Genomic DNA, 18,517 nt, shown 5'->3' with positions numbered 1-18,517 from the left:
CGAAAACAGGTCGAAAAAAAATATTCCCTTGAATTTGACAGTTGTAGGTAATTGATCCTACATTTCATTGCAGTAAAACATTTCTGAGTCATAAACATATATCTTGGGTATTTCAAAGCACCATTATTTCTTTATTTGGGTTTTCTATAGAATATTTTGGAAACTTGAGGTTACATGGTTACTAAAGCTTGTACACAGGTTAAAAAAGGGGGAAAATTTGATTGGTTAACTTCCAGTGATGGTTATTTTCTTATATGCAATGAAATGTTATGTGAAATTTTTTCTATAGTACTGGACAGGATAAAACTTTACTCATGCCAAGTATTTCTTTATTTGAAACAAAGATAAATTCGCACAATTTTTTGAAAAGTGCAAATTTAACAAAGACTAATAGGGGAAAATCAATGGTGGTATTACACCTAATATGGGAAGCTGTACATGCACCTTTGACCTTGTGAGTACTCTCATGTGTTAAAATTTCTTGCTATTTAAGTGAAATATTACAAATAATGAAATATTCTGAGTGGATTGAGTCTCCAAAATACATTTTATGAGAAAATTTCCTTGAAATAGGACTTTACCATGAATATTAGTAGACAGAACAAGCCATACTTAGAGTCTTTGGGAGCTTTTTCTCCTTATTTCTTATATTCTGCTATACTAGAAAATTTTTCCTAAGAAATACTTTAATAAATATATAGTTTTAAGTAAATGAAATTATTTTTAAAGCAGTAACAACAAATTATTCACCAAAAGAGAAGTTTTTTATGTCCCTCTCTGGAACGCGGCGTAAATTTAAGTTTTACGCAAGGACTTATTGAAACCTCCTTGGAGACAGTAAACTTTTATACGGATAGTTCAAGCAGCTTGAATACTTCAATTAATCATTTATAATAACATTCCTATCATAAATGAGTGAAAGTTACCCCAAAATTTTTATTTATTGGCCTAAAAAGTAGAAATTTTGAGGAAATGAGAGGTATAAATGGACCAAAAGAGACTTTATAAGGAAGAATAAGAGGTCCATTAGTAGTATTTATCATCCTAAAGTCATCTTTTGTATCATATTCAACTGTTTGTAGGCAGATGAGATAAATATTTGATCATTTATTGGTCCACACTATATTCTATCATGATGCGGCTTGGTTTGAATTTTTCGAAGAAATTTTGCTCGAATCGCTGTAGATGTCGTCTTACATTATACTAGATTTTTCTCAAACTATTGAACTGATTATGACAAAACTTGACAGGAATGCTTGAAATAACCAGTATTACAAAGGAAAAAAGTCACATTCAGTTTATTCAACAAAAAAGTCTTCTTTAGGTGTAATACCACCAAATCATAGTACGTCACATCCGGTTGCATACGAAAATAGGTCGAAAAAAAATATTCCCTTGAATTTGACAGTTGTAGGTAATTGATCCTACATTTCATTGCAGTAAAACATTTCTGAGTCATAAACATATATCTTGGGTATTTCAAAGCACCATTATTTCTTTATTTGGGTTTTCTATAGAATATTTTGGAAACTTGAGGTTACATGGTTACTAAAGCTTGTACACAGGTTAAAAAAGGGGGAAAATTTGATTGGTTAACTTCCAGTGATGGTTATTTTCTTATATGCAATGAAATGTTATGTGAAATTTTTTCTATAGTACTGGACAGGATAAAACTTTACTCATGCCAAGTATTTCTTTATTTGAAACAAAGATAAATTCTGCACAATTTTTTGAAAAGTGCAAATTTAACAAAGACTAATAGGGGAAAATCAATGGTGGTATTACACCTAATATGGGAAGCTGTACATGCACCTTTGACCTTGTGAGTACTCTCATGTGTTAAAATTTCTTGCTATTTAAGTGAAATATTACAAATAATGAAATATTCTGAGTGGATTGAGTCTCCAAAATACATTTTATGAGAAAATTTCCTTGAAATAGGACTTTACCATGAATATTAGTAGACAGAACAAGCCATACTTAGAGTCTTTGGGAGCTTTTTCTCCTTATTTCTTATATTCTGCTATACTAGAAAATTTTTCCTAAGAAATACTTTAATAAATATATAGTTTTAAGTAAATGAAATTATTTTTAAAGCAGTAACAACAAATTATTCACCAAAAGAGAAGTTTTTTATGTCCCTCTCTGGAACGCGGCGTAAATTTAAGTTTTACGCAAGGACTTATTGAAACCTCCTTGGAGACAGTAAACTTTTATACGGATAGTTCAAGCAGCTTGAATACTTCAATTAATCATTTATAATAACATTCCTATCATAAATGAGTGAAAGTTACCCCAAAATTTTTATTTATTGGCCTAAAAAGTAGAAATTTTGAGGAAATGAGAGGTATAAATGGACCAAAAGAGACTTTATAAGGAAGAATAAGAGGTCCATTAGTAGTATTTATCATCCTAAAGTCATCTTTTGTATCATATTCAACTGTTTGTAGGCAGATGAGATAAATATTTGATCATTTATTGGTCCACACTATATTCTATCATGATGCGGCTTGGTTTGAATTTTTCGAAGAAATTTTGCTCGAATCGCTGTAGATGTCGTCTTACATTATACTAGATTTTTCTCAAACTATTGAACTGATTATGACAAAACTTGACAGGAATGCTTGAAATAACCAGTATTACAAAGGAAAAAAGTCACATTCAGTTTATTCAACAAAAAAGTCTTCTTTAGGTGTAATACCACCAAATCATAGTACGTCACATCCGGTTGCATACGAAAATAGGTCGAAAAAAAATATTCCCTTGAATTTGACAGTTGTAGGTAATTGATCCTACATTTCATTGCAGTAAAACATTTCTGAGTCATAAACATATATCTTGGGTATTTCAAAGCACCATTATTTCTTTATTTGGGTTTTCTATAGAATATTTTGGAAACTTGAGGTTACATGGTTACTAAAGCTTGTACACAGGTTAAAAAAGGGGGAAAATTTGATTGGTTAACTTCCAGTGATGGTTATTTTCTTATATGCAATGAAATGTTATGTGAAATTTTTTCTATAGTACTGGACAGGATAAAACTTTACTCATGCCAAGTATTTCTTTATTTGAAACAAAGATAAATTCTGCACAATTTTTTGAAAAGTGCAAATTTAACAAAGACTAATAGGGGAAAATCAATGGTGGTATTACACCTAATATGGGAAGCTGTACATGCACCTTTGACCTTGTGAGTACTCTCATGTGTTAAAATTTCTTGCTATTTAAGTGAAATATTACAAATAATGAAATATTCTGAGTGGATTGAGTCTCCAAAATACATTTTATGAGAAAATTTCCTTGAAATAGGACTTTACCATGAATATTAGTAGACAGAACAAGCCATACTTAGAGTCTTTGGGAGCTTTTTCTCCTTATTTCTTATATTCTGCTATACTAGAAAATTTTTCCTAAGAAATACTTTAATAAATATATAGTTTTAAGTAAATGAAATTATTTTTAAAGCAGTAACAACAAATTATTCACCAAAAGAGAAGTTTTTTATGTCCCTCTCTGGAACGCGGCGTAAATTTAAGTTTTACGCAAGGACTTATTGAAACCTCCTTGGAGACAGTAAACTTTTATACGGATAGTTCAAGCAGCTTGAATACTTCAATTAATCATTTATAATAACATTCCTATCATAAATGAGTGAAAGTTACCCCAAAATTTTTATTTATTGGCCTAAAAAGTAGAAATTTTGAGGAAATGAGAGGTATAAATGGACCAAAAGAGACTTTATAAGGAAGAATAAGAGGTCCATTAGTAGTATTTATCATCCTAAAGTCATCTTTTGTATCATATTCAACTGTTTGTAGGCAGATGAGATAAATATTTGATCATTTATTGGTCCACACTATATTCTATCATGATGCGGCTTGGTTTGAATTTTTCGAAGAAATTTTGCTCGAATCGCTGTAGATGTCGTCTTACATTATACTAGATTTTTCTCAAACTATTGAACTGATTATGACAAAACTTGACAGGAATGCTTGAAATAACCAGTATTACAAAGGAAAAAAGTCACATTCAGTTTATTCAACAAAAAAGTCTTCTTTAGGTGTAATACCACCAAATCATAGTACGTCACATCCGGTTGCATACGAAAATAGGTCGAAAAAAAATATTCCCTTGAATTTGACAGTTGTAGGTAATTGATCCTACATTTCATTGCAGTAAAACATTTCTGAGTCATAAACATATATCTTGGGTATTTCAAAGCACCATTATTTCTTTATTTGGGTTTTCTATAGAATATTTTGGAAACTTGAGGTTACATGGTTACTAAAGCTTGTACACAGGTTAAAAAAGGGGGAAAATTTGATTGGTTAACTTCCAGTGATGGTTATTTTCTTATATGCAATGAAATGTTATGTGAAATTTTTTCTATAGTACTGGACAGGATAAAACTTTACTCATGCCAAGTATTTCTTTATTTGAAACAAAGATAAATTCTGCACAATTTTTTGAAAAGTGCAAATTTAACAAAGACTAATAGGGGAAAATCAATGGTGGTATTACACCTAATATGGGAAGCTGTACATGCACCTTTGACCTTGTGAGTACTCTCATGTGTTAAAATTTCTTGCTATTTAAGTGAAATATTACAAATAATGAAATATTCTGAGTGGATTGAGTCTCCAAAATACATTTTATGAGAAAATTTCCTTGAAATAGGACTTTACCATGAATATTAGTAGACAGAACAAGCCATACTTAGAGTCTTTGGGAGCTTTTTCTCCTTATTTCTTATATTCTGCTATACTAGAAAATTTTTCCTAAGAAATACTTTAATAAATATATAGTTTTAAGTAAATGAAATTATTTTTAAAGCAGTAACAACAAATTATTCACCAAAAGAGAAGTTTTTTATGTCCCTCTCTGGAACGCGGCGTAAATTTAAGTTTTACGCAAGGACTTATTGAAACCTCCTTGGAGACAGTAAACTTTTATACGGATAGTTCAAGCAGCTTGAATACTTCAATTAATCATTTATAATAACATTCCTATCATAAATGAGTGAAAGTTACCCCAAAATTTTTATTTATTGGCCTAAAAAGTAGAAATTTTGAGGAAATGAGAGGTATAAATGGACCAAAAGAGACTTTATAAGGAAGAATAAGAGGTCCATTAGTAGTATTTATCATCCTAAAGTCATCTTTTGTATCATATTCAACTGTTTGTAGGCAGATGAGATAAATATTTGATCATTTATTGGTCCACACTATATTCTATCATGATGCGGCTTGGTTTGAATTTTTCGAAGAAATTTTGCTCGAATCGCTGTAGATGTCGTCTTACATTATACTAGATTTTTCTCAAACTATTGAACTGATTATGACAAAACTTGACAGGAATGCTTGAAATAACCAGTATTACAAAGGAAAAAAGTCACATTCAGTTTATTCAACAAAAAAGTCTTCTTTAGGTGTAATACCACCAAATCATAGTACGTCACATCCGGTTGCATACGAAAATAGGTCGAAAAAAAATATTCCCTTGAATTTGACAGTTGTAGGTAATTGATCCTACATTTCATTGCAGTAAAACATTTCTGAGTCATAAACATATATCTTGGGTATTTCAAAGCACCATTATTTCTTTATTTGGGTTTTCTATAGAATATTTTGGAAACTTGAGGTTACATGGTTACTAAAGCTTGTACACAGGTTAAAAAAGGGGGAAAATTTGATTGGTTAACTTCCAGTGATGGTTATTTTCTTATATGCAATGAAATGTTATGTGAAATTTTTTCTATAGTACTGGACAGGATAAAACTTTACTCATGCCAAGTATTTCTTTATTTGAAACAAAGATAAATTCTGCACAATTTTTTGAAAAGTGCAAATTTAACAAAGACTAATAGGGGAAAATCAATGGTGGTATTACACCTAATATGGGAAGCTGTACATGCACCTTTGACCTTGTGAGTACTCTCATGTGTTAAAATTTCTTGCTATTTAAGTGAAATATTACAAATAATGAAATATTCTGAGTGGATTGAGTCTCCAAAATACATTTTATGAGAAAATTTCCTTGAAATAGGACTTTACCATGAATATTAGTAGACAGAACAAGCCATACTTAGAGTCTTTGGGAGCTTTTTCTCCTTATTTCTTATATTCTGCTATACTAGAAAATTTTTCCTAAGAAATACTTTAATAAATATATAGTTTTAAGTAAATGAAATTATTTTTAAAGCAGTAACAACAAATTATTCACCAAAAGAGAAGTTTTTTATGTCCCTCTCTGGAACGCGGCGTAAATTTAAGTTTTACGCAAGGACTTATTGAAACCTCCTTGGAGACAGTAAACTTTTATACGGATAGTTCAAGCAGCTTGAATACTTCAATTAATCATTTATAATAACATTCCTATCATAAATGAGTGAAAGTTACCCCAAAATTTTTATTTATTGGCCTAAAAAGTAGAAATTTTGAGGAAATGAGAGGTATAAATGGACCAAAAGAGACTTTATAAGGAAGAATAAGAGGTCCATTAGTAGTATTTATCATCCTAAAGTCATCTTTTGTATCATATTCAACTGTTTGTAGGCAGATGAGATAAATATTTGATCATTTATTGGTCCACACTATATTCTATCATGATGCGGCTTGGTTTGAATTTTTCGAAGAAATTTTGCTCGAATCGCTGTAGATGTCGTCTTACATTATACTAGATTTTTCTCAAACTATTGAACTGATTATGACAAAACTTGACAGGAATGCTTGAAATAACCAGTATTACAAAGGAAAAAAGTCACATTCAGTTTATTCAACAAAAAAGTCTTCTTTAGGTGTAATACCACCAAATCATAGTACGTCACATCCGGTTGCATACGAAAATAGGTCGAAAAAAAATATTCCCTTGAATTTGACAGTTGTAGGTAATTGATCCTACATTTCATTGCAGTAAAACATTTCTGAGTCATAAACATATATCTTGGGTATTTCAAAGCACCATTATTTCTTTATTTGGGTTTTCTATAGAATATTTTGGAAACTTGAGGTTACATGGTTACTAAAGCTTGTACACAGGTTAAAAAAGGGGGAAAATTTGATTGGTTAACTTCCAGTGATGGTTATTTTCTTATATGCAATGAAATGTTATGTGAAATTTTTTCTATAGTACTGGACAGGATAAAACTTTACTCATGCCAAGTATTTCTTTATTTGAAACAAAGATAAATTCTGCACAATTTTTTGAAAAGTGCAAATTTAACAAAGACTAATAGGGGAAAATCAATGGTGGTATTACACCTGTAATGAATTTTTCTTCAATATTCACAACAAATCACGTAATAATGTCAAAGATGGTGGTATTACACCTAATATGGGAAGCTGTACATGCACCTTTGACCTTGTGAGTACTCTCATGTGTTAAAATTTCTTGCTATTTAAGTGAAATATTACAAATAATGAAATATTCTGAGTGGATTGAGTCTCCAAAATACATTTTATGAGAAAATTTCCTTGAAATAGGACTTTACCATGAATATTAGTAGACAGAACAAGCCATACTTAGAGTCTTTGGGAGCTTTTTCTCCTTATTTCTTATATTCTGCTATACTAGAAAATTTTTCCTAAGAAATACTTTAATAAATATATAGTTTTAAGTAAATGAAATTATTTTTAAAGCAGTAACAACAAATTATTCACCAAAAGAGAAGTTTTTTATGTCCCTCTCTGGAACGCGGCGTAAATTTAAGTTTTACGCAAGGACTTATTGAAACCTCCTTGGAGACAGTAAACTTTTATACGGATAGTTCAAGCAGCTTGAATACTTCAATTAATCATTTATAATAACATTCCTATCATAAATGAGTGAAAGTTACCCCAAAATTTTTATTTATTGGCCTAAAAAGTAGAAATTTTGAGGAAATGAGAGGTATAAATGGACCAAAAGAGACTTTATAAGGAAGAATAAGAGGTCCATTAGTAGTATTTATCATCCTAAAGTCATCTTTTGTATCATATTCAACTGTTTGTAGGCAGATGAGATAAATATTTGATCATTTATTGGTCCACACTATATTCTATCATGATGCGGCTTGGTTTGAATTTTTCGAAGAAATTTTGCTCGAATCGCTGTAGATGTCGTCTTACATTATACTAGATTTTTCTCAAACTATTGAACTGATTATGACAAAACTTGACAGGAATGCTTGAAATAACCAGTATTACAAAGGAAAAAAGTCACATTCAGTTTATTCAACAAAAAAGTCTTCTTTAGGTGTAATACCACCAAATCATAGTACGTCACATCCGGTTGCATACGAAAATAGGTCGAAAAAAAATATTCCCTTGAATTTGACAGTTGTAGGTAATTGATCCTACATTTCATTGCAGTAAAACATTTCTGAGTCATAAACATATATCTTGGGTATTTCAAAGCACCATTATTTCTTTATTTGGGTTTTCTATAGAATATTTTGGAAACTTGAGGTTACATGGTTACTAAAGCTTGTACACAGGTTAAAAAAGGGGGAAAATTTGATTGGTTAACTTCCAGTGATGGTTATTTTCTTATATGCAATGAAATGTTATGTGAAATTTTTTCTATAGTACTGGACAGGATAAAACTTTACTCATGCCAAGTATTTCTTTATTTGAAACAAAGATAAATTCTGCACAATTTTTTGAAAAGTGCAAATTTAACAAAGACTAATAGGGGAAAATCAATGGTGGTATTACACCTGTAATGAATTTTTCTTCAATATTCACAACAAATCACGTAATAATGTCAAAGATGGTGGTATTACACCTAATATGGGAAGCTGTACATGCACCTTTGACCTTGTGAGTACTCTCATGTGTTAAAATTTCTTGCTATTTAAGTGAAATATTACAAATAATGAAATATTCTGAGTGGATTGAGTCTCCAAAATACATTTTATGAGAAAATTTCCTTGAAATAGGACTTTACCATGAATATTAGTAGACAGAACAAGCCATACTTAGAGTCTTTGGGAGCTTTTTCTCCTTATTTCTTATATTCTGCTATACTAGAAAATTTTTCCTAAGAAATACTTTAATAAATATATAGTTTTAAGTAAATGAAATTATTTTTAAAGCAGTAACAACAAATTATTCACCAAAAGAGAAGTTTTTTATGTCCCTCTCTGGAACGCGGCGTAAATTTAAGTTTTACGCAAGGACTTATTGAAACCTCCTTGGAGACAGTAAACTTTTATACGGATAGTTCAAGCAGCTTGAATACTTCAATTAATCATTTATAATAACATTCCTATCATAAATGAGTGAAAGTTACCCCAAAATTTTTATTTATTGGCCTAAAAAGTAGAAATTTTGAGGAAATGAGAGGTATAAATGGACCAAAAGAGACTTTATAAGGAAGAATAAGAGGTCCATTAGTAGTATTTATCATCCTAAAGTCATCTTTTGTATCATATTCAACTGTTTGTAGGCAGATGAGATAAATATTTGATCATTTATTGGTCCACACTATATTCTATCATGATGCGGCTTGGTTTGAATTTTTCGAAGAAATTTTGCTCGAATCGCTGTAGATGTCGTCTTACATTATACTAGATTTTTCTCAAACTATTGAACTGATTATGACAAAACTTGACAGGAATGCTTGAAATAACCAGTATTACAAAGGAAAAAAGTCACATTCAGTTTATTCAACAAAAAAGTCTTCTTTAGGTGTAATACCACCAAATCATAGTACGTCACATCCGGTTGCATACGAAAATAGGTCGAAAAAAAATATTCCCTTGAATTTGACAGTTGTAGGTAATTGATCCTACATTTCATTGCAGTAAAACATTTCTGAGTCATAAACATATATCTTGGGTATTTCAAAGCACCATTATTTCTTTATTTGGGTTTTCTATAGAATATTTTGGAAACTTGAGGTTACATGGTTACTAAAGCTTGTACACAGGTTAAAAAAGGGGGGAAATTTGATTGGTTAACTTCCAGTGATGGTTATTTTCTTATATGCAATGAAATGTTATGTGAAATTTTTTCTATAGTACTGGACAGGATAAAACTTTACTCATGCCAAGTATTTCTTTATTTGAAACAAAGATAAATTCTGCACAATTTTTTGAAAAGTGCAAATTTAACAAAGACTAATAGGGGAAAATCAATGGTGGTATTACACCTGTAATGAATTTTTCTTCAATATTCACAACAAATCACGTAATAATGTCAAAGATGGTGCGTCCAAACGCTTTTGTGGGTTCACATAAATTCATCTGGAATGCTGAAACACAAAAAATTAAAAAGCAAAGGATGTATAAGTACCTGAACACGTGAGGATATATATATGACTAAATGGGACTGTTACAGAAAAGACAAATTCATCTAGGCTTTACGTGATGGGGTTGGAACCGTTTTTTTTATTTCTTAATTTATCAACGTTGATTTAAGAAAAGTATATTTTAAATCATGTCAGTATATATACCGAAGCACTGACTACTGTTCCGGTGATAACCTCAGTGTACAGTACTAACGGTGCCGATTTAAAAAGTGCTAGAAAATGAAAATAACGTTTTATAAATTTCTTCCAAAGAACTTTTCTATATTTACCTTCACCAAGAACAGCCAAAATTAAAAACTAAATATTGTATGTTGTATATGCAATACATTTGCAGTTGTTTCTCTGTGTCGCTATATTGTAATGCCTGTATGTGAATACAGATAATTGATATTTCAAAACTATTTATGACAAATATTTCATGTAAAGGTCTTATAAAATATGGAGAAAATACCAAGATATATTAAAACAATTTTAAAGATATGATAACGTACCAGGAATCTTTCCCGATGTTCACTGTAAACATTGAATGTATATATTGTAACGATAGTTTAAAATGTTTACATTTAAAAACGTTTTTGCTATAATTATTTCTAAAAGGTAGCAACAACAATTGATTGAAATGTTTAGAATTTGTTTGAATCACATTATAGTGTATACAGTATATATGTACGACCGTTTGAAAAATGTAATTTATAGCGATATGTATTATGTCTTGTCTTCTCTAACATAAATCTGATGGTCTTCTTTTTGCCACCGTTCTAAAGTGAACAAAAGGTATCCGTAAAGCGTGCGTTCAACATCAGGGCATTTTATATAGTCGTCATGTACACACCATTCGTGTTTACATTCTGGAAGTGACTGGTACTTTTGTTTAATGAATTTTACACACGGAATCATACCAAGAAGTATTTTTCGTCGATTTTCTTCCTGGTATAATAAAAGGGGGTCATTTATAGACTTCAGAACTAAAACTAAACAAGCCATTATTTCAGTCTTTGTGGGAAAAGTTACATTCATATCACAATTTTCGAGTGCACACTGCAGCGATGTTACGTCTACTGAACTATTTGAGAAATAAAACGTATATGCTATATAATCGCAAACAGCATTTAGTTTAGTATCCATATCAAAATGTAGACTGTTCTCTGTATTAATGCTACTATTCTCACTCTCAAATTCAATATCACTAATACTCATCTGTGAATCGTCGTCATCTGAGACTGGAATCCTAGGAGGATATTTAGTCTTTATAACTGAATGAATGGCTGACAAACGACGTTTAGTAGTATAATCGAATTTTCTATAAACATTAAGACGTTTACGTACTAACATCCATGCAATTATTCCTGCCAAACAGTCCTCTTTAGATACAAGCATGCACATACTTTTATCTCGATCTAACACTCTTTTACATTTGAATCGTCGGTGCCCCTCATGCTTAATGACGGAAACAGTCAATTCGTTCCAAAAAAGAGTTTTTGTCAATACCTCGTCTTCAATTATTATTTCAACAACATATTTAACTATCTTTCCATTGTAATTCTCATGACAAGTTAAGCAGTAAAGTTTATTTTTGTCGTGATATAAAGGAGCATTTCTAGTATAGATATCAAGCTTAGGAAAAGTTTCGTATCGCGCAGTAGTTATTAAAAGTCTTGCAACAGAATAAAAATCCATGTCTATTACTTCAATGAAATAAATATTCCAGTTTGAGACCTCGTTCAACATATGTTTGGCGTCAACCATAAACTTGACACCTCCGTGCAAGGATTGGTTGTGAAAAGTATTATTGTCGAAATCTTCATTTTCGGAATTTGAACCGTCGCAGTAAAAACACACAGCATTGATATCTTTTGATTCAAGAACAGAAAACTCTTTATATCTTTTTGCTTCTAATTTTTCATTTCTGAAGCACTTGAGTGATGTATCGAGATGCATAACAGTTGCTAAGTTTCCGTATTCCATATACTGTTTTTCTCGTGGTATATCTGTTAAATGGCTCAGCTTTCCATTATGTGGTCTCCAGATACTATGGAAACCAGTTCTTAATAACTCTTTAGTCGATGTCATTCTAAAAAGTATAATTTTAATAGTATGTACTGGCTATTGAAAAGTTTTACAACAAAATGTGAATAAACTTATCATAGGGATTAAAATTTTAAAGTTCAGAATGCCAACTGTATTGTATACGATCATGATTGTCTTAATACCCCACCCCGAGCCCTGAAAAATGCCTTAGTGGTCTCATTGTGACGCCTTGAGTGCAGGGGTTGAGATAGTGGCAACGGAGCCGGTTGTTTCATTAAGCGACGGTGTCAAACCAAGGGCTTTGACATGAATATTACATTTATGAGGAGCAAATACTGGACGATTTGGAGTCAGAATGATGTGTTCAGATAATATAACATGTCTTCCTGTGTACTGTTACAGTGTGAGATAGCACGTTAAAATCCTGCCCAAGTGTGGCCCAAGACCACAATTAATGACCCCTATTTTTGTTGCTCACGAATGTAGTTCCCTTTAATTAAAGTGTATGTTTTCTCTTTTTTCTTTCCCTTTCTCTTTCATTTCTATGTTTTATGGGGTGGAAATGAAAAAAGAGAGTTGAAATAAATTTTTGGATGTTGTAATTAAACTGATTCTGAATGTTGGATATATTTTTGGACTTGTACTGTACATTACACACACAAAATATTTGACAAAAATAATTGGTGCGAATTTTCTTTAATGAGATAAAATGTTATAAAGAACTAATGTCTTCAATTCAAGTTAACGTGTTATCGTCAAGGATATCCCTGAATATTGGCGTTTAGTAGCCATTTATAACTCAATCATTGAGTCCTGGGATGATTCGATATCAATTCATGCATTGTTCTGAATATATCTTATATGACTGTACTATAGTTATCATAAAGAATGGCAAATGCCGAGACAGTGGCATCAAGTCATCAAGACGACCAACAGCCAACCAGCAGTGTTATCGTCTCATTTATAGCACATGTATAAGGCGCGGTTTAAGTCCAAATTGTTATATTGAAGGTTGTCCCCTAAATATGCTTTTAGTTTCGATTTATTTCTCCAATGGTGTATAAGACTGGGTTTATGTTAGTTTTGAACTTTAAATTTGTTTGTACATGTATGTATGATGATATCCTCTTACGTCAGTCCAATAATATAGTGTTTACTAACTATATGCTGCTATTTTCTTTCTTTTTCCACAAATATTTTCTGTTACTTCAGTCTCACTCTATTTTCGTTTAATTTCTCACAAACAGTGTGGTGCTTTTGTTTTAATAAAATGTAACAGTGAAAATTTCATTCAAAATTATAGGCATGTCTTTCGACTCGCTAACTCGTATGCAGCGAAACTGTTTGTGGCTTCCGAATATATTGAATTTTTAAAATACATGTACATGTCGAATTCATATTTCATACATGCATAATCTCATAATAGATAAACCTTCCTTTACTTTAATTTATTTAAGTATTTAAAGTAATATACAATTTAAACTTACCTGATAAACTTCGTTTCATTTATTTACACACCGTGCTAGTTTGAATATACATTATCATGTGCTTTCAACCGTCCATGCTACATGTAAATATTCACCTGTATCGAATTGACTTTCAAATATGGACTTTTTTCTTTATAAAAACACTGAAATGTGGAAATTTCTTTGTCATTGACATTTATATATGTACTATATGAATTATGAGAGTTCAGAGGGCAGTAACATAAAATTTTATGATCTTTAAATTATGTAACGTTTCTTTATACATGCATACGTACATGATGCAATTTACATACAATCAGTTATTGAAAAACGAGAAATATCTAAAATTATTACGTTGGAAATTTAAATGACTTGTGACTATGAATCAATTGTATTTTAAACTTAAAGATAACGTTATAAGATGACTAATATAATTTCCTATTTCATAATGACAGTTTAAGGATTGATTGTTGGATCTATTTTTAATTTTATGCCTTTTTTGGAACTCCTAAATTATATATATATATATATATAATCAATTATAATTGTTTATTTAAATTTCGTGTCTAAAATTGTGACATTATCGTAACTAAAGAGTTTGAGGACCAATTTCCCTTGATTTCACCTGAAAGGTCAAAATAAAAAAGAAATGATAAACCTAGTGAACATTAATTTTACAAGAGTTTCTCTTTTATGAATTTGCAACAATAAAATCAAAACGTCATTCAACCTTACACATTCCGATTGAAGGCTGTGTAGATAAAGTATTAGAAATATTACGCCTTTAATTGTAAATATTTGCATCGAATGACATCCTTATAACCACAAACAAGTAACTGCATCTGAAACGCAATAATATAGTCTTACAACCAGTAGAGCTTTGCTTTTGGTTAATAATGTCCTTCTTGTTCTGTTTTGGATAAATGCCAAAAACTGCCAGACATTGAACAAATTGCAGTTTTGAATCATGTTTAAGACTTCTTTATACTTAGGTTATAAAGTCAGTAATATAAGATATAATATAGCTACCCAAAAGTACACATATGTTGAGCTGCGATGTTGTAGCTACCTTATATTACACACATGTAGTTATAGCTACTTAACAGTTCACAAATGTAGCTGTGATGATTTGCCCTTATGTATAGAAGAGGGACGAAAGATACCAGACGGACAGTCAAACTCATAGATCGAAAACAAACTGACAACGCCATGGCCAAAAATAAAAAGACAAACAGACAAATAATAGTACAGATGGCACAACATAGAAAACTAAAGACTAAGCAACACGAACCCCACCAAAAACTGGGGGTGATCTCAGGTGCTCCGGAAGGGTAAGCAGATCCTGCTCCACATGTGGCACCCGTCGTGTTGCTTATGTTATTACAAATCCGGTAAATAGTCTAATTCGGTAAGTCACATTCGTGAAAAGGGAAGGGTATTGTAGTTACGACATAAGGAACATATCCGATATCATCTGTGAAACGGTTATTCCATAACGGTCAACCAACTCGTGATGGCGTCCGTAAAATTTACGAAAGGATGATTTCAACTTCACCATTTGGAACTCTTGGCTTAATAGCTTCCTTGTGAGCAGCAATCCTCTATCAAGGAAATCATGATAGGAAACACAAGCCCGGGAATATCGTATCAATTGGGAGATATATACTCCGTATGCAGGCGCTGCTGGAATGTTGCTACATAGAAATGGAAAGTTCACAATTGGGAAGCTGAAATCATCTCTTTTGTCGTAAAGATTTGTTTTCAACCGACCCTCATTGTCAATTTCTAGATGTAAGTCAAGATATGAGGCAGACTTAACTGTATATGTAGTATCCTTTATCTCTAGTTCGATGGGATAGATTCGTTCAACATAGTCACCAAATTTTGTATTATTTAGTGAGAGAACATCATCTATATAGCGGAACGTAGAGTTAAAGGATATTGCTAACTTCTTATCTTTCTTCCTAAGAAGTTCCTGTATGAAGTCAGCCTCATAATAATAAAGAAACAAGTCATCAAGAAGAGGGGCACAATTAGTTCCCATTGGAATTCCGACAGTCTGTTGAAAAACACGTCCTCCAAACGTAACAAATATGTTGTCAATCAAGAAATCAAGCATCTTGATAATGTCAGTTTCAGAGAATTTTTTGTTTAAGTCAGAGTGATTCTTTACAAAGTAGGATTTATCCCTCCCCAAGACAAGATACTTGTATCTACGTTCGCCATTCTTTTTAATGAAACAAAGTAATACCAACTCTTTCAATTTGTCTTTTAGTTTGGAATGGGGAATACTTGTGTAAAGTGTAGAAAAGTCAAATGTTTAAATACTATTGCAAGATGAGAGAGTCTTAGATCGTATGTACTCTAAAAGATCTTTGGAATTTTTTAGTATCCACATCTGATTCACGCCACCTCTGTGATGCTGCACCACCCAAAAGTACACAAAGGTACATATATGTGACCCGCCTTGACATTTCCAGGCTTGTGGCGGTAAACCAAACTCCGAAACAGTGGTAACGTCTTCCTTGCTACACTACGTTGAATTTAACGTGATAGTTTAGCGAAGCAACGTCACCACTGTTTCGGAGTTTGGCGGTAAACGTCATAGTAAGAAAACGTTGATGTAAATCACGTAACCTAATCGGGGCACCTGTTTTTTAATGTCTAATTATATCATACAGTAAAATAAAGTTTCATTTTTTCATAATTGAGGACATTTGAATCTTAATGGAGGGGCGTAAAGGGGGGGGGGGGGGGTATCTGCACGGAAGAACGCGAAATAAAATTGCCATTTCACGATGAACGAACAATTAAAAATTTCTTGCACGTTGGTCTTTTTACCGATTTCAAGAAACACGGTGAATAACGAACCTTTTTCACGGCTGCACGTGAAATAAAAATGGCAAAACACGTTGCACGAAAATAACCCTTTACCACCCTCTTAATGATATTAATATCTACAAAACAAGTAGATTTTTACGTAAATTTAATAATGCAGGTTATAATCTCGTTTCAATTCGCGTGCTTAATTTACACAATTTATCTTTTAGATTTCATTGCATTTATCTGAATTAAAATCAATTCTCAAAGGGGCCTGACAATAAACTTTATATCATTATAGACATTTGTAAGTGCAGTTTTTATATTTTTCTCTAATTTATTACCAATACAGATTGCTGCATGACCACCAGGTTTTTGGAGCATATCTCATTGTTTCACATTGTAAGGGAAAATATGAACATATGTATGGATATATACCGGTATATGTAAATCAAGTAAGATATGCCTGCCCACTAAGACCCCAATAGTTTCTGATCCCATGTTCGCACCTAGGTTTTTCTTATATATGCCTATCTATTTTGATTAATTAAAAAAGATTCGGTCTATACTTTATAAAAATGCAAAAAACTTAGTTTGACACTGGTACCTCCATAAGCTCTTTTCTTTATATTTTCTGCCCATTATTCTCTATTCTTTTTTTTTTTTGGCGCATTTTTCTCTATTCTTTATATTTTTCGTCCATTATTTTCTATTCTGTTAACCCCCATCCACACCCTCTTATATAGGGAAATTTGTCCACCAACAATTAAGAGAGACATTCTATGTTCAAACTCTTTTAGGTGATTTTTTAGTAGCAATAAACAAAAAAACTATGTCAATTGGACATGCTTTGATACTATATATGCCCTTGAATTTTTACTAGATAACATTTTTGTTCGCTTTGGAGATTCCGTATATCGTCAGGTTATCGGAATTCCAATGGGGACTAACTGTGCACCACTTATTGCGGACCTTTTTTTGTATTGCTATGAGTTACAATTTATGACAAAAATCAGCAAAGACCCATCGAAACAACATCTGATACACAAATTTAATAATACTTTTAGATATTTGGATGATATTTTGGCTCTCAAAAATGACGACTTCAGTATGTATACTAAAGAAATTTATCCTGTTGAACTTACTTTAAATAAAGCTAATACTAACAATGACCACTGCCCTTTCCTCGATCTTGATATCTATATCATTAATGGAAAGCTTAATACTAAAATATATGATAAAAGAGATGATTTTTCATTTCCTATCGTTAATTATCCATTTTTAGATGGTGACGTTCCCTTGTCACCATCTTACGGTGTTTATATATCTCAACTTGTACGATTCGCTCGTGTATGTAACAATGTTTTAGATTTTAACGAGAGAAATTTATGTATTACTGAAAAATTATTACACCAGGATTTTCGATATCACAAACTAGTCAAAACATTTACTAAATTTTATCATCGGTATAAGGACATCATTCGTAAATATAGCTCAACATGCAGACTTCTTATACGTTCATGTATTTCACATCCAATTTTTTATGGAAATATTCTTTATAAAGCACAAAAATGTCAGTATTCACCTCTGAAGCTAACAAAACCTTTAAATAGACTTATTAAGAAGGGATATAGTTACGATACTGTTGTCAGGTCATTAAAGATTGCATATTTTGGCGTTAATATTGATTCACTTATAGGGTCTTTGCATCGGCACTAAACACATTTATTTAAAAACCAGTTGTTGGCATGACACGGGTTTTGTTCTTCTCATATATGTTATGATGGTATGATACTAAACCCCTAACGGGAAGGATTGTGCCTGATATTCATATGATGAAGACATAATCTTTCAATCAGTTTAATTGAAGTCTGGAGCTGGCATGTCAGTTAACTGATAGTAGTCTGTTGTTA

General features: G+C 31.6%; 1 protein-coding gene and 1 long non-coding RNA gene across 3 annotated transcripts in view; both read right to left on the bottom strand.

Moving 5' to 3' along the window:
• Positions 1-8,754, bottom strand: part of LOC127719781 (uncharacterized) — a 52,953-nt gene extending 44,199 nt beyond the window's left edge. Inside the window, exon 1 of one of the 2 annotated variants that reach the window (XR_007990487.1) lies at positions 8,696-8,754. This is a non-coding gene — a long non-coding RNA (uncharacterized LOC127719781). Of the gene's footprint in view, positions 1-7,259; positions 7,319-8,695 lie in introns of those variants that run through there. The other variant, XR_007990488.1, reaches the window with a different exon arrangement.
• Positions 8,755-10,674: 1,920 nt separating this feature from the next.
• On the bottom strand, positions 10,675-14,109 carry LOC127719780 (uncharacterized). Its single transcript, XM_052226039.1, has 2 exons — positions 13,806-14,109; positions 10,675-12,361 (listed from the first exon to the last, which is right to left on the bottom strand). Exon 2 carries the CDS (start codon positions 12,358-12,360, stop codon positions 10,996-10,998), a length of 1,365 nt encoding a protein of 454 aa, XP_052081999.1. The 5' UTR covers position 12,361; positions 13,806-14,109; the 3' UTR covers positions 10,675-10,995.
• Between the last annotated feature and the right edge of the window lie 4,408 nt (positions 14,110-18,517).

Source organism: Mytilus californianus, unplaced genomic scaffold, assembly GCF_021869535.1.
Source record: "Mytilus californianus isolate M0D057914Y unplaced genomic scaffold, xbMytCali1.0.p SCAF_11, whole genome shotgun sequence".
Classification (NCBI taxonomy): Eukaryota; Metazoa; Mollusca; class Bivalvia; order Mytilida; family Mytilidae; genus Mytilus; species Mytilus californianus.
The sequence above is the reverse complement of the archived record's forward strand: the minus strand, read 5'-3'. Positions and strand labels throughout refer to the sequence as shown.

Bases quoted from the DNA above. Each gene is read 5' to 3' on its own strand.
- LOC127719780 (XM_052226039.1), bottom strand. From the start codon at position 12,360: ATGACATCGACTAAAGAGTTATTAAGAACTGGTTTCCATAGTATCTGG.